Source organism: Ictidomys tridecemlineatus, chromosome Y, assembly GCF_052094955.1.
Source record: "Ictidomys tridecemlineatus isolate mIctTri1 chromosome Y, mIctTri1.hap1, whole genome shotgun sequence".
Lineage (NCBI taxonomy): Eukaryota > Metazoa > Chordata > Mammalia > Rodentia > Sciuridae > Ictidomys > Ictidomys tridecemlineatus.
Window position 1 is genome coordinate 6,460,029 of NC_135494.1, and position 24,432 is coordinate 6,484,460.

At 32.1% G+C, this 24,432-nt stretch overlaps 1 protein-coding gene across 1 annotated transcript; it reads left to right on the forward strand.

Annotated features, from left to right (window-relative positions):
• Positions 1–8,459: 8,459 nt before the first annotated feature.
• Positions 8,460–24,222, forward strand: LOC144372010 (eukaryotic translation initiation factor 1A, X-chromosomal-like). The gene is made up of 7 exons (XM_078035423.1): positions 8,460–8,671; positions 12,439–12,522; positions 13,590–13,693; positions 15,081–15,131; positions 19,001–19,082; positions 20,958–21,049; positions 23,243–24,222. The coding sequence occupies exons 1-7, from the start codon at positions 8,656–8,658 to the stop codon at positions 23,246–23,248; spliced, it is 435 nt and encodes a 144-aa protein (XP_077891549.1). The 5' UTR covers positions 8,460–8,655; the 3' UTR covers positions 23,249–24,222.
• Positions 24,223–24,432: the final 210 nt, after the last annotated feature.

A 24,432-nucleotide genomic window follows, 5' to 3' on the forward strand; every position in this document is an offset into this window, starting at 1 on the left:
GGCACTGTTGATATTGGTTTGTTATTTGAATGGTTTTTGGCTTCTTTAGTAGTGGTTATGGTCCAAAGCATTTGTCTTTATTAGACACTGGAAAACATCCAGGTATTCAATGGGAAAGTAGTAGGCAGGAAATAATGCAACAGGAACCATATGAAGTGGTAAATGAGGAGTAATGGTAACTGAGTGTGCATCTTTCTTTTGTGTTGGTACTCAAGAATATCAGAAGACAGACTCCCTAAATACTTGACTTCTCCCAATGAGACCTCCACTCTTTTCTATGTCCTCATCCTCTGTTTTTTATATGCATGAATTTGCATATTGTTCATATTTCATAAAAATGCAATCACAAAATGTGACCTTTTGTGGAGGATTTCTTTTACTTAAAAGCATTTTAAAGTTACAGCATGTACAGCATTTCAATATTTTCATTCATGTTGTATATATAGCAGAAATTCATTTTTTTAGCTGAGTAATATTTCCTTGTAAGCATACCATACTTCTAAAGAAATCAAATCATCTTGGCAGCCACTATGAAGTCAAACAACAACAAGTGCTGGCGAGGATGTGGAGAAAAGGGTACTCTTGTACATTGCTGGTGGGACTGCAAATTGGTGCGGCTAATTTGGAAAGCAGTTTGGAGATTCCTGGGAAAGCTGGGAATGGAACCACCATTTGACCCTGCTATTGCCCTTCTCGGACTATTCCCTGAAGACCTTAAAAGAGCATGCTACAGGGATGCTGCCATATCGATGTTCATAGCAGCACAATTCACAATAGCTAGACTGTGGAACCAACCCAGATGCCCTTCAATAGATGAATGGATAAAAAAAATGTGGCATCTATGCACAATGGAGTACTATGCAGCACTAAAAAATGACAAAATCACAGAATTTGCAGGGAAATGGATGGCACTAGAGCAGATTATGCTTAGTGAAGCTAGTCAATCCCTAAAAAACAAATACCAAATGTCTTCTTTGCTATAATGAGAGCAACTATGAACAGAGCAAGGAGGAAGAGCAGGAAGAAAAGACTAACATTAAACAGAGTCATGAGACGGGAGGGAAAGGAAGAGTAAAGGGAAACTGCATGGAAATGAAGGCAGACCCTCATTGCTATACAAAATTACATATAAGAGGTTGTGAGGGGAATGGGAAAATAAACAAGGAGAGTAATGAATTACAGTAGATGGGGTAGAGAGAGAAGATGGGAGGGGAGGGGAGGGGGGAATAGTAGGGGATAGGAAAGGTAGCAGAATACAACAACTACTAATTGAGCATTATGTAAAATTGTGGATGTGTAACCGACGTGATTCTGCAATCTGCATTTGGGGTAAAATTGGGAGTTCATAACCCACTTCAATCTAATGTATGAAATATGATATGTCAAGAGCTTTGTAATGTTGTGAACAACCAATAAAAAAATAAAAAATTAAAAGAAAAAAAAAGAAATCAAATCATCGACTTATGCACAGGTTTTTTTCTATCTTTTAGCTATTGTGAATGATATTCTTACAACTATTTCTGTGTAAGACTTCGTTAGTGTTAGAAGAGGGTTTTTCAAATATATACATATTTTTCAGAGGATGAGGAAAGATAGGGCATTTTAGAATGAAATGATGAAAAAGTTTAAAGGTAGATAGCAATATTGGTTCTAAAACAATGTGAAGGTAAAACTGTTCCTTCATTGTGCAATGTATAATAGTTTAACGTGAGTTTTGTAAAAACTGTCTTCCTGGTTTTTTGAGTGTTTTTAGCATAGAATTTATTTGGTTATGTAAACATTTTTCCTAAATCAACCAGGGTGATTCATGTCATTTCCCTTCATTCTGATAATGTGGTATGTTATGTTGAAATTTCTCAGTTGAACCATGTAAAATAATGTCACTGATTATTGTGTGTATGATTCCATAATATGCTAGTGGATTCATTCATAGTATTTTTATTACTGGTAAATAAAAAACTACATTCTTACAGAATACAAAGTGATGTTTTGGTACATTTATACAATATACATTATCAACTCTGGATGCATAGAATATTCATTATCTGAATCAATTAGTATTTATTTGTGATGAAACACTTAAAATCATCTCTTTAAGCTATTTTGAATCATGTGACACCAGATTTCAATTATAATCACTCATGATGTAATGGAAAATTAGCTCACATTCCATGTGGTTTCTCTTCACTTTTTCCTTATTTTCTCCCCCTCTCCAGCCTGTAATAACTATATGGCTCACTAGTTTCTAGATTCTACATAGGAGTGAGATCCTGTAACACCCGCATTTGTGTGTCTTATTTCATGTAATATTATGATCTCCAGATGCACCCATTCTGATGCAAATGATAAATTTTTGTCCTTGTTAGGCCTGAGCTGTTTTCTGTTGTATACAAATTTTACATTTTCTTTATTCATTAATCCATTGATGGATACCTTGTTTGATTTCTTATCATGATTATTGTAAATGGACTAGATCACTATCTCTTGCTGCATACAAAAATTATTATGAAAATTATTTGGTATTTAAATGTGCAATATGAAACTATAAAACTACCAAAAGAAAATGTATGGAAATATTTTATGACATTGGAAAGTATTATTAGTATTTTAAGGACTTTTTCACATATCTTTAAAGGAATGTTGATCTATAGTTTTCTTTTCTACTAATGTGTTTGGCAACAGAGTGATGCTAACTTTTATAAATAAATTTGAAATGCTTCATTTTTTTATTGTTTGAAAAGGTTTAGGATAATAGGTATCAGTTATTTTTAAATTATTTTTAAGGTAGAATTCAACCATGTAGTTATCTGGTCCTCTGCTTCATATAGTAGAGAAGTTTTTAAATTCTATTCATATATTTGTTCATTTTCTTCCACTTTTTTGGACTGATTTATAGTTATACATACTGATGGGATCTATGTTACATATTTGTGCATGTACATAATACACAATATAACAAAATCATTTGGCTACTCTCAATCCTCAGCATTTCCCTATCCCTCTCCACATCCTACCCTTTGGTCCCTTTCTTCTGATTTCCCTTTGATTTTTCATGAGATACTTTCCCAGTTCTTCTCTCTAGCTTGCATATATGAGAAAAAAACACACAACACTTGACTTTATGATTTGGGCTTTGTTTTTAATTGAAATAAAATTCATATGACTAAGTCTGGCATTCTAAACTATTTTAAAATGTATTATTCAGTGCTTTTTTATTATCCACACTATGTAGCCACTATCAATATCTAGTTCTATAACATTTCATCACCCCCAAATTAAACTCTGAACTTGTTCACAGTCACTCTCTGTCCCCTCCGCCCCTGACTAAAACTAATCTACATTTTGTCTTTGGAATTGCCAACTCTGCACATTCTGTGTAGGTGGAAGTCTATTACAGATAGTCTTCTGTGTGTTGCTTCTCTTACTAAGTGTAACACTTTCAAGGTTTATTCATTTTGAAGCATGTAGCATAACCTTTTCATAATCAAATAGAATCCCATTGTGTAGCTATACATTTTATTTATCCTTTCCTGGATTGATGGACATCTGGGCAGTTTTCACTTTCAACTAAGCAATGCTGCTTAGAACATTTATAAACATTCCTGAACACTCTTTAGTGGAAACATGTTTTCAATTTTCTTGGATATATACCTTAGAACAAAATTGTAGGATTGTGTGGTATTTCTCTTAAACTTCCTAAGGAACTGCCAAATGGCTTTTCATGTCAGCTGCACCATTTTACAGCACTGGATGAGGGTTCCAATTCTATATGTCCCTACCAAACTTGTTTTTTTCCTTTTTTTAAAAAAATAAATATATTCTAGTGGGGGGTAAGGTGAAATCTCGTATTTATTTTTATTTTTACTTCCATATGACTAATGATTTTGAACATTTTTTCATGTGCTTATTGGCCATATTATGTCTTTTTTTGAGAACTATTTAAATTCTTTGCCCATTTTTAATTGGGTTGTTGGTCTTTTTGTTGTTGAGTTGTTAGGTTCCTTTATATATTCTGGATTCTAGACTCATCAGATATATAACTTGCAAACACCTTCTCTCATTATGGAGCGGGTTTATTCATTCTCTGGACAGTGTCCCTTCATGCATAAACACATTTTAATTTGTTAAAGCCCAGTTTATCTACCTTTTGCTTTTGTTGCTTTTGCTTTTGTGGTCATACTGAAGGCATTTACCTAATACAAGGATTTTGACTTAATCTGATAGTCTCTAGTTCCACCCATATTTCGGCCAATAACATGATTTCATTTTTCTTTTAAGACTGAACAAAAACTCTATTGTGTATATACACCACATTTTTTTATCCACCTATGATTAATGGATACTTAAGCTGTTCTATAGTTTAACCATTATAAATTGTGTTGTTTTAAACATAGATATGCATGTATCACTGTAGTAAGATGACCATAATTCTTCAGGAGCACTCTTTTTAAGTCATTTTTGGTTATTTGTTACTACAAATATTCTCCATTTTATCCAAGTTATATAATTTGATTGCACACACTTAATGTTCTAATGCTTCTATTTCTGGAAGTTTGGTGATTGCTGGGGCCCCAGCAAACTTTCAGACTGCCAGCTGATGGGTGATAATTTTCCAAATGTGCATATCTGCTTTTTTAAATTTGTGTTTTCTCTGATTCTTTATTTAAAAATGTTGGCCTTATTTTTTTTAATCTTTTTAAGAATCACTTTGGATTTAGTTGGTTATTCTGTTTTCTATCTTTATTATTATTATTAATTCTAATTTTTTATATATGTATATTTTTATTACATTGACTTAACTTTTTTATATTTTGCACACATAACTCTATTGCATCCTTTGCTGTGGAGATTTAATTTGATGAAATCCCATACTTTCACTTGGCTTTTGTTGCCTGTGAAGAGAATGGTGTCTATAATAAGAAATTTCATTTGAAAATTGCAATGAGAAACATGATAGGCAAGTAAAGTGATGGATTTACTAATTAGACTAATTAAATCATTCCAAGAGATAAACATAAACATATAGTGAAATATCACATTACACCCCAAAAATATATGCAATTGTTATTTGTCAATTTAAAATAAAATTGAAAAAAGAATAGAGATATTAAGTGTTAGCATGGATATTGAAAATTCCTTATATACTGTGGGTGAAAATATAGATTGTGATTTACCTTGTGAAAAGAAGTATGAAAGTTCTGTACCACTACCTTTTTTTTCCCCTGAATTTAGAATGTTCCCATTATTATAAGCACTTTTTTCTTGACACTCTCCTTCATTGTAGTCCTACAAAATTCTTAAAAAATTTGCATTTTGGCTTCTTCCTTCAAATTGCTAAGATTTCTTCTTTTATATTGGTGACCTTTTTTATTAAACTAGAAAGCCTTGAAAAAGAAAATCCACACATTCCTACAATATTTCTACAATCCTAACATCTTGATCATACATTATATTCTCCCATTTGTTACAAAAAATATAAAATAAAAAATAATCTGATCTGGGGCAACATGTTTTTGTGATACTACATCCAATTCCAAATCATTTTATGAAAGATGTCACCAAAGTTATTGGTTTATCTTTCCTAAGTGATCAGTCAGTACAGCTTGCTAGAATATTGTTGTCAGTGCATAATAAGCTATAATTTTCCATCTTTAAAAAGTTTTCTTAAAATAGATATCTTCAAAATAGCATTACAGAGGATCAGAGGCAAAAAAATCCTGAAAACCTAGCCAAACTTTTAAAAATCTTTAGAAGATACCGAAGGGTTAGAGCCACTACTTAACTAGAAAAAATATGGTAGGAAAATTTTGGTGGCATTTTAATTTAATTTAATTTTTCTCCTTTACTGCTTCCTTTGCCCTCATAGCAGAAGGATTTTGTTACCAATATGGATGCCAGATTCTGGATGAGCAGAATAACACATTTACAAGAAATTTTTGTCTTTTTAAAAATAGTCTGAGATTCTCTGAATGACTGATAGTAGGACTTTCCATGGATATACCTAGCATCAACAGTCTCAGGATAGGGAAGCCATTACACAGGTATTGTGCCCCAAAACAATGAAATTTAAAAATGAAAATATTACTTCTTCCTAAGGCTAAATAAAACCAGTTTTGACTATAATAGACAATAATAGACATGCTGAAAATGTGAGAAGAAAAGTAAGAAGTGAGCTACATTGAGGAATATGGCTTTGGAAATATCTTACATCTACTAGGAAATATAGAAAAATTATGCACATAAACAAAATAGTAGTTCTATTCAAAACAAATAAATAACAAACCCTTTAAAACCTACAAACTTTTACTTCTCTCTGATATTCGGTTTCAAAAAATAAAATAAAATGAAATCTTTGATGGATCTGAAAAACATTTTTCAAATACTTAATGTTCTAATGTTCTTTTGTGTAAATGCCAGGTCTATAAAAATTGGACAAATATGTACAAAGTTTTTCTTTTATAACCAGAATTTTAAGGACTTCTCTGCCAAATCACTTGCTAAAAAACAGTGAGATTTCATTTTGAGTGTGTAGTCTCTTTACTAGATTGTAAATCAATCACATTCTGATATATTGCATATTTGAGAGTAAAACTAATGTCTTTGTCTACTATCTTCAAGGAGAAGATTTTAGAGTTTAGAGAAAAGTATGTTCTTAATTGTAATTCTCCAAAACTAGATTGTGAAAGGGGGGGAAGATTTTACATTAAAATAATCTAAACCACCAGTAAAAATTGTGATATTACTACTCGATTATAAGATCTATGACTGTTGAGTTTAAGACTATCTCTTTCTTCTCTTTTTCCTTTTTATGTGAGTTTAGCATCTACTATTTATCAAATTTGTGCTATATGCAAGTAATTGTTAGAGAGCTGGCACCTTCTGAGAAACTGAGGCAGAGTGAAGAACCCCCTTCAAACCCTGTTATTTCTGATCATTCAGAAAATATTTCAGATATGGCACTCAGAATAACCAGAATGATTTTATTGAAGAGATAGGAAAGGGAAAGAGATACTCTCACAGGAGAAAATGGGTGTACTGAGAGAGAATAGGAACAGTGTATCTCTTGTGCCCTCCAGTTTTATTGGGGCTCCAGAGAAGTTTCCAGGATGGCTTCCTGAAGTCCACCTCTTGACTTCTGACTGACAGCTGGGTGACATTAGACTTCCAAGATCCTAGTGGCATGGTCACTGTAAGTCACCTAGGCCCAAATTGTTTGATTCTAATTGGATTTTTAACCATATATTTTTATAGATTCTATGGTTATGAGGAAAAATCCTTATGTCACTAAATCTTATGATCTGTGTCCCAAAATATTTCTGGTTTCCTTCTATTAATATTATCTTGATTCTGCACTTCTTGGACAGATAACTGGAGGTTTGTCAAAAAATATGACATATCCTATCCACTTAGGCTAGGTAGGGCTAAAGGTAAATTGTTTTTTGACAAAGAAAGCAAAGCATGTGGGGCCATTTTAGAACTATTCTCTTAACTTTCTGTCCCTGCCATCTTCATGTGTCTTTCCCCTAACACAATGATAAGCATGTTCTTTACCCAAAAATATTTATAGAAGTGATCCACTGGTCATCAATGACAAGTCCTGCTTCTGTACATGTTGAAGTTTGATCATTAGAGAAGCTCACTGAAGCAAGTATATAAAGCAGGGTTTATTTAAAAAGGGGTAATATAAACTTCTCCCTCCAGGGAGAAGGGGGCCTTAATTCATATCCTGGTACCCCAAGAAGGAAGGTGTTCTGCCCTTTTTAGATGTCCTGGGCTTCCTTGTTCTCCCACCTTTTTACCATCATCTTTCTCCTTCCTGCATAGTGACTTATATGCAGTAATGAGAAATGAATCCAGTGCTCACACATGCTAAGCTAGTTGGTGCTCTACTAATGAGCTGGAACTACAGCCTTCATATGCTGTTCTGTGTAGTTCTTTTTAGGCAAAAGCACAGCATATTTTGCTGTTATGTAAATTAGGATGCATTATCTAACACCCCCTTCCCAGTCATTTGCTCTCACTACATTCCCTTACTATTCTCTTCAGGCCTCTGAAAAAATCACCAGTCTGGCCTGTGCTTCTATGAGATGAACATCATACATGTGAGGGAAATCAAGCAATATTTGTCTTTCTATGCTAGGCTTAATATCTCATTTAACATAATGATTTCCAGTTTCATAGGGACGACAAGACGGTTTCATTCTTTTCATGGCTAAATAAATACTCCATTGTACACTGATTCCTTAAGAGTCAGTTGCACATTTTACCGACATCTGTTTTTTTGTAGCAGCAGATATTCAGATCCTGCCTATTCCACCCGGAATCCCTTTATCACTGCTTGCAAGGCAGGTACACATTTCATTCATCCTCCCTCAAGTTGTACTCCAATACCTTTTGTGTTTGTTCAGAGGTATCAGTCAGTTGACCACGCCCATGCAGTAACGCGAAGTGGAGGAGGGGTAAAAGAGGACCCTACAGGCCACCGGAGTCTAGGCAGCTCCGTCGCCATTTGCTGTTTCGTCATAGTGTACTGTTGTGATTTACGGGAGAGCTCCAGTAGGTAGACATTTGTTTACTCAACCTGCGACTGATAGATATTTCCAGCTTTCTCAAGGGGAAAGGAGTTGGCCGTGACCATCGGTAAAAGTTACCGCCATGCCTAAGAATAAAGGTAATGAGATGAGATTACCAAACCGCGGCTCTATTTAGGCTTGGTGGTTTCCCCCCATAATTTCGGGTCTGATGCCGATAGTGTAGGCAGGGTCTGTTCTTACTTTTCACTTACGGAAATGCCTGCATCTCAGCTCTCCAGAGGGCCGAGGAAGTTACTCCTGTTTCTCAATTTGGTCGCCTTGTTATGGAGCTGGCGCCATTTTTCTAGGACCCCCCCAGTGGGAAAATGTGGCCTTTTGCGGGTGGTTCGCGCTAGACCGCGGCACTTCAGGAACTTGTCGAAAAGGACGGTAGAACCCTTAAACATTTTAAGGTTTGCTTTAGTGATTCATTTTAGCCCAGCCCTTTACAGAGTTTAACCAATTTCCAACTTTTCCTTATCCCCCATCCCCGAACTTGGCTATATTGAGAATAAACACGAATAGGGACCATTCACATTATTTCTTTATTTATTACTTAAATGTTCACAAACTAGAGGTGAGAATAAATTTACTGGGAATTTCCAAAATAGGAGGCCTAATCTTTGTAGACATGAAAGAACAAACATTACAGAAATTCGTTACTGAAATTCCTTTTATGGAATTAAGGTTTTTAATGCCCTTGATTTCTTTTAAGACAACTCTAGATACAAACAGAGAAACTGGTTTCATGGTAATGGTGGTTTTAAATAGGAATGACAGCTCAGCAGAAAAGTGATTGTTTGTTTGTTTTGTGGGGACCTGGACAACTTCTCCTTTTTACTTCACAGAGGGGCGGCAGGCATTTTACTGTATTTCTTTGTGTAGCTATTACCTGTACTTACTCTATGATACTTGGTAGCGATTCTATCTCTTTTGTTTACCGTGCACTGATCCACAGGCATTTCACCTTATTTTCTGCAAAACCATTTTGTAGCATAGTTTTATTGTCAATTGGAGTGAGAGAAGAAGTAACTCCTTCAGGCATTACACCTTCACTTCTCTGAAACCAACCGATTGATCATTTTTGTAGCTGTACATTTACTGCCGATTATTTGGGGTGTGGAAAGAAGTACATCTTTTTCTACTACAAAAGTATTAGTTTTTTTGTTAACCTATATAATCCCTAGTTACCTCTCCGATTATAACACATATGATCCCTAGTTAACAAATATCTCCAGAATTTGGTTCTCACTTTTTATTTCTAGTGATGAAAAGTTGAAGCCCAAACTAGGCTGTAAATTCTGAAGGAAAAAATAGCTCACTTACACAATTAGTAATGGTTCAATAAATATTTATTAATTCTCTATCCACATGCCTCTCTTAAACTTTAGGGAAAAAAAATGGTTCTCCTTTCATTTTTGTGGGTTAGGACTTTTTAACAAAACATATCTGAATTAAGGAAGAGATATATAAATTTTGGATTAAGTTTATAAAACAAATATTTTATAGTAGAATAAACTGAACTTTAATTGTTTTATGCACAGTTTTAATATTATCTAAAGAGAATTTAAATATTTTATAGTAGAATAAGCTGAGTTTTAATTAGTGTATTCACAGTTTTAATATTATTTGAGAGAATTTAAATTGCACTTTTACTTGGAAAAAAATCCAGGGTAAATAGTATACTTTACTAAATTTATAACGAATTATATAATATTTTAGAAACATTAAAAAAAAAAATATATATATATATATATATATATAAAATGAACTCCTGGAGAACCATACCACTGAACATAAGAATTACAGGATAGGTTCAAAAGTCTGTGTGAACCCTTTCTAAATTTCTTCCTCTTATTCTGCAGATATGTACCACGCTTTCCTTCCTGCACATGTAAATAAATCTTTAATCTTCTAGTTTTCTTGACAGATTGGTATTTTTTAAGATTCTGGATTTTAAAAGATGTTACTCACTGATGTAGAAATGAAATTTATTATTCTCACACTTGACAATTTAGCTAGGCCTGATGGCAAAGCTGAGAAAATAGAATAGAGGAGGAAAGAATAAAAAGAATAGAATTAAATAATAAGCTAAATAAAAATAGCTAAGTAGTATCATTCCCAGTAACAATTTCCTTTTTAAAAGGAAAATTTTGAAGTTTTGCAGTATTGGCTTGGTGAGAGCTGTCTAACTATAATGGGCTGAATGTTGAATGGATTTTGATTTCAGCCCATTCTTACTCCACAGTTTCCTCTAGAAATTTTACAAACCATTCCCCACATCAAGAAAGTGGGTATCCTTTGGCTTACTCATATAAGCTAAGATGCATTGGAGTTTTTATATAAAGTATGTTCATGCCAAATTATGTCCAAGTAGGTTTTTAAATTGCCATTCTTCTAAAAGATATATTCATGTTTATTCATATAAAAAAAAGTTTGGTATATAACCCAACAATCCATTCCCTAATGTAGCTTATAGTAATATTTGAAGTTCTGGCATGATTGATGCTGATAAATATAGAATATTTTTTTCATTTCTAGTAAGTTAGTTTTGGTGTGTCCTGTTAATACCTCAGATACTGAATTGATTGACAACAGAAATTGTAGAAGTTTACCTATGTTTTGTAGCAGCACAGAGCATTGGGGGAACTGTTGCAAGAGTGAGTTGGTGCATCTGAGAATTAGATGTCTTTGTAGTGATAATTCATATATTCTATTTTGGGATTTTTTTTTTTTTTAATTCCAACCATTGGTCTTTTATTACTGCTGTTCTCAACCTTTCTCCCATTTTTTGGAAATGACTGCTATTGTAGATTTTGGAATGGGAATAAAATATTTTGGAGAAGTATCTCAATTCTGTGACTACTTAATTGAAAATCTAATAAAGAAATAAATTATAAAATATATACTTATGTGTTTGAACTTATTAATATGTTAAAATTCAGAGAAAAAAATAGTGAAATTTGATTATAAATCTTTAGCATGGTAAGGTTCTGGTGAAAATATAGGGTGATGGAGAACATGATTTTCTCTTTCTTTGCTGGTGAGTCTTAAACTAGTATAGTTTATGAAAAACCTAAGAAAATAGATAAAAACTTTTAATCCTCAATTACTACTTCTCTACATCCATCTGCTGTACGTTGTAGACTGGAATTTAATGCAGTATAATTTAATAAAAGGTAAACAGTAAAGGATGCCAGAATAAGGAAAAAATGTATTTTAAGGATTAAAATGTTAGATCCACATCTATACTTATTGACATGAAAAGATATACAGGACAAATTGTTGAGTGGAGTTAAATATACTATAATAAAGAATGGAGCCAGGCATGATGTTGCATCTCTTGAGGCTGAGACAGGAGGATCATAGATGCAAAGCCAGCCTCATCAACTTATTCAGGCTCTGAGCAATTCAGCAGGATTTTGACTCAAATAAATAAATAAACAAACAAACAAACAAAGTCTAGGACATATGGCTCATTATTTGGTTGTTTATTTGGAAGTTTACACAGTATTAATATTTTTCCCTGGGCTATATCTTTTTCTATGTACTTTAATATATATACTTTTATTTTAGAAAATAAATATCTAAACAACATGTTCAAGAAAGGTAAGGCATTGATGGTAGGAATATTTGGTATTGGATATAAATGAATATCAAATTATATCAATCAAATTATAAATCTGATAAAATTAGGTTAGCTTTTTAAAATATTATTTGTTGTTCTGTTAATATGCTAAAGAGATATGCATTTAACTTTTCTTGATTTTTAAAAACACATTTTAAAAGCGCTTGGTTTTAGAATTTAGCAAACAGACATTATGCAGATAATTATGGTTAATTTTTTTTACTTACCTTTATTTAGGTAAAGGAGGTAAAAATAGACGCAGAGGTAAAAATGAAAATGAATCTGAAAAAAGAGAGTTGGTTTTTAAAGAGGATGGTCAAGGTAAGACTTTTTAACTTATGCTCCTTTTATTTATTTATTTATTTATTTATTTATTATTTCTTACTTACATGACAATAGTGGAATGCATTACAGTTATGATTATCCATTCACAGCACAATTTTTTGTAACTCTGTATATAAAATATGTTCATGCCAAATTATGTCATTACACATGAGCTCTCTTATTTTGTTATTTTTTTTCCGCACAGTTCTTAATACACCATTATTCCACCATTTATCATATAATACACCATTATACCACCATTTATCATATCTCTGTTTGTATATAAGGTATGTTGACACCAATTCACATCTTCATATATGTATTTTGTATAATTATGAGGGTCTCCTTCCACCATCCTTGCTATTCCTCTTCTCCCACCCTTTCCCTCCCACCCCTATTCCCTATCTAGAGGTAGTCTTCCTTCCATGCATTGATTCTGTTTTAATTTTTTTTAAGCCAAAGCCTTCTTAATCATAATCCTGAGTAGTAGTCCTTGTGCCTCCATTTTGCTTTTCTTCATTTCTCCTAATAATTAAACTGTTAATTCCTCCCTAAGTTTGAGGGAAAGGAGAATAAAAATGACTGTGTCCATATGGGACAGTATCTATTTTGAAATGAGCCACTTTGTATTTAGAAGAACAGCAAGCAGTAATAAAGGCAATAGGTAATTGATTTATTCAAAATAAATATATAACTAAAACATTTGTAATATAGAGATGACTCTTCATGGAATAGACAATTGTGTTTGGGCGCAAACTACTTGATTTGTTCTTTATTACTCTAAAAGGAATTATCACATAAAAGCATGGCTAGGACAGGTTTAGAAATTGTCAATTAAATATATATATAATTTTTTATTTCTTGGGATAAAATTAGAATTTGTGTCACCTTATAAAAGGGCTTTCAGGGTAGACATTTTACTATTCAAATCATATTCATTAAAAAAAGAAAGTTTGATTCAAATGTAGCAGTACAAATAGTTTTATTGTCTTCTAAATTTTACCTATTACACTACTAAATTGAAATGAATGTTGAATAATATGTCATCTTTTTTTCTTCCTCAGAGTATGCTCAGGTAATCAAAATGTTGGGAAATGGACGATTAGAAGCAATGTGTTTTGATGGTATTAAGAGGTTATGCCATATTAGAGGAAAGTTGAGAAAAAAGGTAAGTATGTAGATTTATTTCCTTTTAGATTCAGTTGATTATAAAAACATTTTAATATGAAAGCAAATCCAGTTTTGAAAAGATATTTATAGAACCGAGCTGTGATTTATATGATATTTAAATAAGAATATCTTTGATCTTTATCATTTGCTTTACTTAATATTATATTTCTGCTGGATATCTACAGTAGATGTATCACAGTAGATATAATAATAAGGGAGAAAATAATCTGACAAATCTAATTCATAAAACAAATGGTCTAGACTCCATGAAAAATGGAGATTAAAAGAGACTATAGAAATGGATAATGAATGGATCATATTCCTTAATAGATTTTATATTAGGGGAAATAATCATAAGTGGTCCTAGGGAAATTTGAATATGAAATATTTAGATAACAGATTCCTTATCATATCCCATTAAGACAGTTTTAAAATTATTTGATTAATTATTTATTTGAGATAACCCCATATTATAGGTAGAAGTTATTAAAAATTCATCTTTTAAGGCCATGAAACATGTTTTCTGGCTAATTAGCCTTTATGCTTCTCATACAATTAGATGTTGTTATTTTGTATTAGGGGATTTCAGTAATCTGTTTATAAAAAAAATATTTTGGGGTCTGTTATTCATTCTTTAACAAATTAGTGGCACTTTTAAGGCTTATTCTTTTGAGGCTCCTGTAACAAAATACTACAGCCTGGGTGACTTATGAATAGTAATTTATTCCAGTTCTGAAGACTATTTTTGTCTAGAGGTGGTTTAAAATATGGTGATTTTAAAAGATGGCCTGCTTTCTGATTGATATGGAACCATGAAGCATTCTAGGACCCATTTAATAAAAGCATTAATACTATTCATGAGAATTCTGCTCTCCTGACCTAAACAACTCCCCCAGACTCCCATCTCCTGTCACTTTCATATTGAATGTTAGGATTTTAATATGTGCATGTAAGAGACACACATTCAGACAAGAGGAGGTCATTTTTATGTAGATTGATTTCTGAATGGCTACGTTTATGTAGATAGTAATTCTTTCGTATTTTGGATAACTAAATATTTTAAGATAGTTTTTGATGTTTAGTCACTTTTTTTGAAGTTTTAAGCTCTTAAGTAATTGAAATAAAATTTCATATTTTAGTAGGCTACATGTAGAATATTGTACTATAGTTTTATCTTACCTTTGCATTTTTTTAAAAATAATACTTGGGATGGAATCCAGATCCTTGTGCATGCTAGGGCAGTGCTCTATCATTAATCTTTGGTCCCCTAAGTTTTCATAGTTTACAAAGTGGGTGAATAAAATATTTTTTGTGGGATGATTCATTTAAGTTGGCTCTTTTTAAATTATTTATATTTTTTAAATGTCAGTAAATTATCTTTACAGGTTTGGATAAATTCCTCAGACATCATATTGGTTGGCCTTCGAGATTATCAGGTAAAAATTATATTCAAATTTGTACTCTGTGCACCACACCTATAATCCCAGTGAACATGGAGGCTGAGGCTAGAGGATCACAAGTTCAAACCACCCTCCACAACTTAGCAAGGCCCTGAGTAACTTAGACTCTCTCTCAAAATAAAAAATAAAAGGATTGGGGATGTAGCTCAGTGGTTAATATCTCCTGGGTTCAATCCCTAGTACCAAAAATATAAAAATAAAACAAATTTGTTCTGTGCCCTTGTTATTTAATAAATCATTAATATTTCCTAGATAACAATGTTTCTACTTTTAGCCAGTTTCAGTACATACTTGACACCATTCTGTCATCAACACTTAAGGGACTACAATATTTTTACACTTATTAAGAGACTATAGTATTTTTCTAATTCAAAATAATTCCCAGAGTTGATGGTACATGTATAAGAAAAGTGATTTAACACAGTTTTTAATTTCTATTATTATTTTAAATATAATATGTTGTAAATAGTCTCTTTGTGTAGAACAGTACTATGGATGGATCATTATATCCTAATTCATTTGATGGCTTTCTGCTACATATTCTAGTTTTTACAGATGATGTTTCCCAAGGGCCAGTCTGTGAAATAGTAGTAACACAGGCTGACTCTACCACGCGGCCTGCGCAGTGGTTTCATTAATGAGGTTCTAGGCATAAAGTTAGTTAGAAGAGATCGAAATAAAAAACACAAGACTCAATTACCTTATTTCTATTGCTAGGTCCGAGACGGCTCCCCTCTCTGGTTCCCTCCTCCAACCGCCCAGCAGGGCAGCAGGGATTACTCAGGGCTAGCAGGAGAGAGAGAGCGAGCATGCCGGGGACCAGCCTTTTATTGGGGAACAAGAGATTCAGGGGAGAATTCCATCCAATGAAGGTTGAGGGGGAGCTGCACTCCAAGGTCAGGGTCAGTGATTGGGTCCCTGGGGTCAGTGGTCAGGCACACCCCCACACGGATGGGCTCTCTCATCAGGAAAGGACCGGGAAAAACTTCGACTTTTGCCAAAGTGCCTCAGACCCTTAACGGGAGGCACCCGATCACGTGTTAGAATGGCTTCCCACAGCTGACATTTTATCTGCTCCCTAGAGAAATAAGAAGATAGGTAGGTATGATGTTTTTCATGAAGCTCAATTATACATTTTCTTTCTAAAATATTTCTAGAATATTCTTCAATTAAATTTTCTAAAATAAGTATGATACTGTGTAAGTATGGTAGTGTTCTTTTTTAATTAATGTGTTTACTTTTTAATTTTTTTTTTTTTAATTGAGTGGAAGGAGTCTCACAGTGTTGTCCAGTCTGGCTTTGAATTCAAAGCCAGACTGGACAACAGTCAATCCTTCTGCTTCAGGCTCTGGGACTACAGGTGTGCGCGAACACACACAGTTTCATCATTTTATTTTGAAATCTATAGTTCTTGCAATCAAAATCTGGAAGAGCAAGTCAGCTTTTTGTTTATGTGATGAGGCAGAAACCCCATAGCAGAAGGGCTTGGTGGGTGATAGCTGCTCAGCTTATGGCAGTCTGAGGGGAGAGAGAGAGAGGCAGAGAAAAAAAAAATGAAGAGTCCAGGATAAAATACAGACAAAGAGCTTACTTCAAAGGATATAGTCTCTTCAACTAGGCCCCACCTCCTATAGTTTTTAACACCTCCCAGTAGTCCTTTCAATTATGAATCCATCAATCATGTATCCATCAATACATGTGGGTAATGATAAAGGATGGGAAGTTAACATCTGTCACTGCCTTGTCTAGTACTATGGAGAAAATATTTATTGAAGAAGGTAGAGCCCTAATGATCCAATCATTTGCCAAAAGTCTCACCTTGAACATTCCTACATTGGAGACCAAACCTTCAACACATGAGCCTTTGAGAAATATTCTTTTCATATTATTAGGAGGGGTTTTCCGTAAATGTCTCTTAGGTCTAGTTGACTTATAGTATTTTATTCTCTCTTGTTTGTCTGTTTTAGTTTGTTTGAAAGTGACATTCTGAAGTCATTCAACTTCGTATCTCTGAATTACTATTGTTTTAAATAATTTATGCATTTTTCGAAGTATCATTTGTAGGACATTAGTCTTTTAATTTCCTTAAATATTTTTAAACATGATTTATTTTATTCTTAAACATATTTCTTCAAACATGTTTATAACAGTTTGTTTGTCAAGTACAACTTCAGGGCTTTCTTAGAAGGAGTTTCTACCAATTGCTGCTTTTTTTGTTGTGGGCCTCTTTTGTGTTTTTTTTTTTTCCCTTCATTATTCAAAGATGTACATTTCAAATACAATATAGCAATTCTGGAAATAATGTATTTATATATATATATATATCTTAGTTTAAAAAATTCTGGTTTTTCCTGTATTGCCAGTGAATCTGTGATTATTTTAGTGGTCTTTCTTTGGGTCGTTGTTAGATAAATTGTAAATCAGCAACATACACTTACTGCCATCTACCAGTCTAACTGATCATATTCTTCAAAATGGGTACATGTGAACATTTTAAAACTGGTTTTCTGGGGTTTGTATTACAGATACTTAGGGGAGCTGTTAAGAATACAATTTTTTGTTTATTGTTGTTCTTTAGGAAAGTAATTAAATTAATTATCAGAATTAAATAATTAAATAAATAATTAAATTAAATAATTCTGATAGGAGTACATTCTAAAAAACATTTCCACTACCACTGGAGAGAGCCAGTAGTTTGAGAGACAGTAACCAGAGAATTCAAAAAAGGTTTTATTAGCAACATGTGGGTAATGTTAAAAGATGGGAAGTTAACATCTGTCACTGCTTTGTCTGGTACTATGGAGAAAATGTTTATGTAGAACTTTTTGGGAATGTTATCTCCTCCTCAAGCAGGTGGATGCCTAGAATAGTTTATTAGTATGGAAAATGACCTATTCTGGAATGTAAATTGTGAGCACTTACTTGCGTAGTGGTGACCACCAAGTCATCACAGACCTGTAAATCTAAAAGAATATTTTTTCAGAGGCTTTTGGATTCTGTCACAGCCAGTCTCTGATTTTCTACTTTGTATTTGCCTGACAATTAATGTTTTTATTTATTTATTTATTTATCTATTTATTTATTTGTACCAGGGATTGAACTCAGAAGCACTTAGCCACTGAGCTACATCCCAAACCTTTATTGTATTTTATTTAGATACAGGGTCTCCCTAAGTTGCTGAGGGTGGCTTTGAACTCACAGTCTTCCTGCCTCAGTGCCTCCTGAGCTGCTCGAATTACAGGCATGTGCTGCTGCTCCCGACTGACAGTTAACTGTCATAAACTTTTTCATAGCCTAGAAATGAACAGGACACAAGAAAGGTCCAGTGCACTTTAGTTGATTCTTTAGTCATTAAGATATGAATCAGAGTATAGGGAGAATAGTTATGTTTTAAAATGGTGAAGAAGAAAGTGAGGAGGAAAAAAACTTTAAACTTGGAGGCAGTTTTATGCTGGTATTCTTTTCTTTGGTCATATTATTTCCAGTTTTGATTGCTATATTTGACCTAAAATATGTATGTTACAATTTTTTTCTTATTTTTACTTCTAATCAGAAGATTATTTAAAAATACTGAGTTTGCCTGTTTTGCTTTTATGAGGATGAAATTGGTATATATGTTTTGGAATGTATGGAACCTTTTTTCTTTAGTTTAACCCAAAATTTTTTGGGGGGGATGCAGGAAGAGGGGGTATGAGTGTAGTGTGTAGAAGAAAAGCAGAGAATTTTTAACAAAATTCTTAATGAATTTTTTCTTAATATGTTATTTGAAAGTAATTTATGTATAATTTGAAAACAACTGATATTTTGCTGTAACCAGTTTTAAAAGTGACTTGTTTAATTCTAAGGATAATAAAGCTGATGTAATTTTAAAGTACAATGCAGATGAAGCTAGAAGTCTGAAGGCATATGGAGAACTTCCAGAGCATGGTAATGTCTATATTGTTGTATTCTCAGGCATTTATTGGTGTTTAGGTAAAAGAATTTTGGTAGATTTATTTTACACATTATTGTGTGTATGTGTATGTAAACCTAACAAAATTAGTAAGTATGCCTGTCTGTACTTTATCAATATTTTAGGAAAAATAAGAAGTCTCTCAGGGTTTTTTTAAAAATAATTTTATTTTTAAATACATGACAGTGGAATGTACAATTCTTATTACACATGTAGAGCACAATTTTTCATATTTTTGTTCATACCAATTTATGTCTATATACATCTCTTGTTCTTTTGATAAAGAATTTTCCAACCTTTGGATGTATAACTGTAAAGGAATCCATTTGTCAGATTTTTATGGTTTTTGTTTAGTGTGTACATTTGTTCATCTTGACAAAATGATAAAAGCATTGGCTATAATTTGCTCCAAATCAGATCCTAGTACTTATTCTTTCCCTCTCCTTCTCCCTCCTCATGTTTTCCTGTTATACAGTTCTTTCTTTCTTTTTATTGGATTATGGAAGCTTTTATTTTTGTTTTTAATTAGTGCATTATGTGGAATATAATTTGCTTCATTCACTTCAGTTCCCAATGATGCTTCTTTCCTTCTTCTCCATTCCTATTACTCTTTCTCTACTTTACTGATCTTTCTTCTATTATTTGTTTTTGAGTTGGTGTGTTCTAGATATTTGTAAGGTGAAATTCACCAATATAGTTGTATGTAATATCATAACTTCATTCCATATTTCTAACCTTTTCCTATTTTTTCTGTTTTGCTTTGTTTTAACAATTTTCAAGAGACTGGTAGTTTTGTATAAATGAAGGCAGCAATTATAATAGTAGCTTTTAAGTTTTAGAAAACAAATATTTTATTATTAGAATTGTTACTTAGGGTATTTAGAACAAAAGTATTTATTTCCTTTTTGAAAGAAACAAAATATTTTCACAGGAAAAAAATAACTTGAAAAGTCTGAAGTGACCCATGGACTAATTTATATGCCTACATTCTTTACTTAGTAGCTACATGCCTTTTTATTCCACTGCAGTTTTATCATAAAAATACTAAGGTTTTTACTGAAGCATGGAGATCCTGATTAATTATTAGCTTTTTAAGGAGTGCTGAATTATCTAGGAATCTGATTAGCAGCTTCTTTTTTGCTTATTTCTTAGAAATAAGCATGATTAGCCCAAGTCTCTGTGATCTGGTAAATCCTTTTTAAAGATATTGAAATAATTGTTCTGATCTAAGGAGGACTTTAAAGATGCCATGAGGATGGTATTAGCCTGTGCTCAAATCAAATCTCCAGTTCCATCCACTTACTAGCAAATGCCATTATTTCATAATGATTTATGGCTTTTTTCATTGTGTACATATACCACATTTTCTTTATCTATTCATCTGCTGAAAAATATCTAGGTTGTTTCCATAGTTTAGCTATTGTGAGTTGGAGCTGCTGTATACCCAAAAGACTTAGAAACACTACAGTGGTACAACTACATCAAACCATTTGAAGCATACATTGAAAGTGTTTAGCTATTGAGTTAGAGTAATTGGAGTCTGCCTATTTTTCTAAAAACTGTTTTCAACAAAAGAAAAATGTAGCCCATGTTCTGTTTGTTGTAATTATTTTGTAATGAGTGAACATCTGGGGAATTTTATTGTTAATTTGCTGCTTATAGTACAGCTGCTAGAAGTTTAACAATTTTTAGTAAAGAAATATCAGTTGAATTGGAGTATATTTTAAAACTTCTTTTTATAATTTTAAGTCTTCTCCTGTAGTTCAGTATTTATATCAGGCCTTTTCTTTAGTAGGTAGCTTGCTTAAATATTGTTTTGATTATATAATGAGTTCATTGGTTATCTTTAGCTAAAATTAATGAAACAGATACTTTTGGTCCTGGAGATGATGATGAAATTCAGTTTGATGATATTGGAGATGATGATGAAGATATTGATGATGTAAGTAGATGATTTTATAGATTTCTTCACTTTATTTATGAATTGTGTAAATTAATTACCTTGTTTTTTCTAAATATTTCCATTTAGCCAAGAATATTGAATACTTATTTAAGTATTGGGGTGTGTTTGGGGACTTGGCCATGAGTTTATTAAATAATAGGCAGAAATAACGTAGTTAAATTGTATTTTCTTTGGAAAGCTTTACCAATCTTTTAGAATACATCTTTCTTTAAAATTAGTATTAATTTGGGCAGAAGTATTCCAAAATCATAATATGTTAAAAGTTATGAAAAGAAATAATTAGTATGAATTGCAGTAGTTTTGAAAACATGGCATTTCATAAATAAAATACTAATTTGTTAAAAGACTTAATGCAGCACTGAAATTACAACAGACTTTAAAAGTCTTGTTAAAATAAAAGCCTATTACCGGGACATATAGTGGAATTTTATTATTTAATTTGTCAGCACTATTAGTAAAATCCTTCATTTGAAGTTAGAGTGTGATTATTTGGGGGAAGAACATTGTTTTTCCTAGTAATAAAGCAGTGAGTCACATATCTTACTGTTTTTATTATATCTAAGTAAAATTTGTCCTCATTTTTTTAGCATGTGTGTGAGGGAACATTTTTTTTTTTAAAATAAATGGAATAGTGATTTAGTAATATGGCTTACACTCAGTCAGGCTCTTTTTTAAAAAGTATTCCTATAATGTAAATGTAGTTCAGAAACTACCTGTGTATACAAATAACTATGAGAAGTAATGATTTTGGGCATTAAGGTGAAATTTTAGAGTACCTGGAGTGATTGTTTTGAAAGTTTGTACAACATAATTACCAGACATTTTAAAAATTGCAAAGGCCAATCTTTGGAAAAAGTTGAGCTTAAGTAGTCCTGACATTCATCCCCATTTATAACATCTATAAACTCGCCACCCAGATTCTATAGTTGACATTTCTCTATACTAACCACACTCATTCTTCTATCCATCCAACATCCCTACTTTGTTTTGATGCATTTCCAAAGCAGTTAGATTACTTGTACCATGAATTAAAATGAGAGTATGTATATGTATAAACATTTTTATATTTATATTGTGTATTTTTAAGCAAACACTAATGTGTGAATCTTTAAGTGTACCCAAAAATAGGGTGGGCGGGGTGGGGGGGAAAGGATGAGAAACAGTTATTGTAACATTTTCCTTATATATCTTTCTTTGTGGACTCTATGCCAAAGGATTCTTATAACTAAAACAATATTAGCATATATTTAATATGGCAAAAAACCTATACTTTTGATTTAGGGCAACTTGAATAATTTGACTGCCCGTGAGATTTAGCAACTTTTTAGAAAATTAAGGAACTTTCTAATTCAGGTATGTTTGGAGATTTGGCCATGAGTTTATTAAATTGTAGGCAGAAATAATGTAGTTAAATTGTCTAGTCTTTGGGAAGTTGTGCATGAAAACACGGATGATAAACTTAGGGTCCAAGCAGGGTTAATATTTCTTCATGAAAAAAAAAAGGCTTATAAGCCAAGAGACTTGAGGTAGGGATTGCAAGTTCTAAGCCATGCTGACCAATTTAGCCATAGTCTTATATCAAAACAAACAGGCTAGGAGTATAGCTCATTATATAGATGCCAGGTTTAATCCCCAAATTGCAAACAACAAACAAAAAGTATTTTTATGAGTTTGTAATAAGGGCCTTCCTTTGGAACTGCTGATAGGGAAGTAAAGGTAATGATTATTAAAGGAATTTACTGTTTTGAAATTTGTAAATTTCTTTCTTTTTTTATTTTTTAGCCTGGGAATCTTACTACTTGTAGAGTCATTTCTCTAGAAAGATTTACATCTGTTGTAGTGTTAACTTCTGTAATTAAAATAGATCTTAAACGGGGGAGAGAATTTGGTAAAGAAATAGTTCCATTTTGAAAAGAATTGTGCTTTTCCATTTCGATGCCAACTTTCAAAATAAAAGAATAAAGAAATGTCAAACTTTATTAAAGATATTTTGTGTAGCATTTAACAATGTAAAAAAGACAAAAAGTATACTGGCAACAGACAGGACTAAGGAAAAACCTGGTATACAGAATATGTGCCATAGTGATTGTCTAGTTAACTTTAAAATGGTCTTAAAAATAGTAGAATGCTATAGGAATTATTTCATGGATCTTATGTTGTTTTTACTTATAGATCTAATCTGAAAGTGATTCTGAGGATTGTTCCACTGTTGAAATCTCAGCTGTCACCTGCTAAGAAGAATAAAATTTCATTTAGAATGAGTAAAATTTATTAAAGCAGATCCATTTATTTTCATTTTTTTTAAAAAAATATTATATTTTGTTAAAACTAGAGTATTCTTAAATAACATGTTAATAACACTTCATTTTTTAGATGTAACTGAATTTAGAAGTAAAGGCTCAAACAACTTTGCCTTGTTAAAACCAAAGTAAGGAAGAAATGCCTTCCCATTTATGACTACTTTTTTTCTAGTAAATGAATGTTTTTAATTATTTGCCCCAGATATATATATATATATATATATATATATATATATATATATATATATATATATAATAAGTAAGCCCTAATTCCAACTGATGTTTACAGCATTTTTTCTGTATGATTTAGTTAACCAGATATTCTCTTGAGATTTTTAATCACATTTTTAAGGAAAAAAGAAATCTGCATTTGAAATCAGAAAAAATAGGGCTATTTTTCTTATTTATCAAAATGTATTTTTATATCTTAATGTCTTCTATATTTCTTTTTTTATTTATGTTGCCACCATCCAAAGGAAGCTTTCCCAATTGCAATTTAAAACATGGGAACAATTTTGAGTTCAAAAGATTAGCAGTTTCAAATGGAACACCTGGTGATAACCAGTTTTCTTCATGTTAGAAATTTTTATAAAGTTTTATAAAACGATGACTTACTTTCTTTTTTTTTTTTTGCCCCAAAGTCATACATTGTAGCCCACATTTTGAGACTTAATGGATAATTAAATTGCATTGTGCAAATGGAAAACTAATTTTATAACATTCTATAAACTAAGCCTTTCTTAAGCTAACCTTAGATTAAGAGGAAAAGAACTCAACTTATTGAAAAGATGGTTTCTGTTTTCTGTATGGAAGAACCATGGCATTAAAAATATAATAAAGAGTTATATTGAATGTATGTTTGTTGGCCTTTCTTGATGTTACTAATGTAATTTGTCATATGCACTGACACTGTTCATAATCTTTCTTTTAAATTACCAATATAGTAAAATGAAATCAAACTTGAGGTAGTTTATCTTTTTTAGCCACAGTTAAATCTTATATTACTTTCAGAGATTCAACAGTTGGTGTTACCTTTATTACATTTTTTCTCCTTTAAAATTT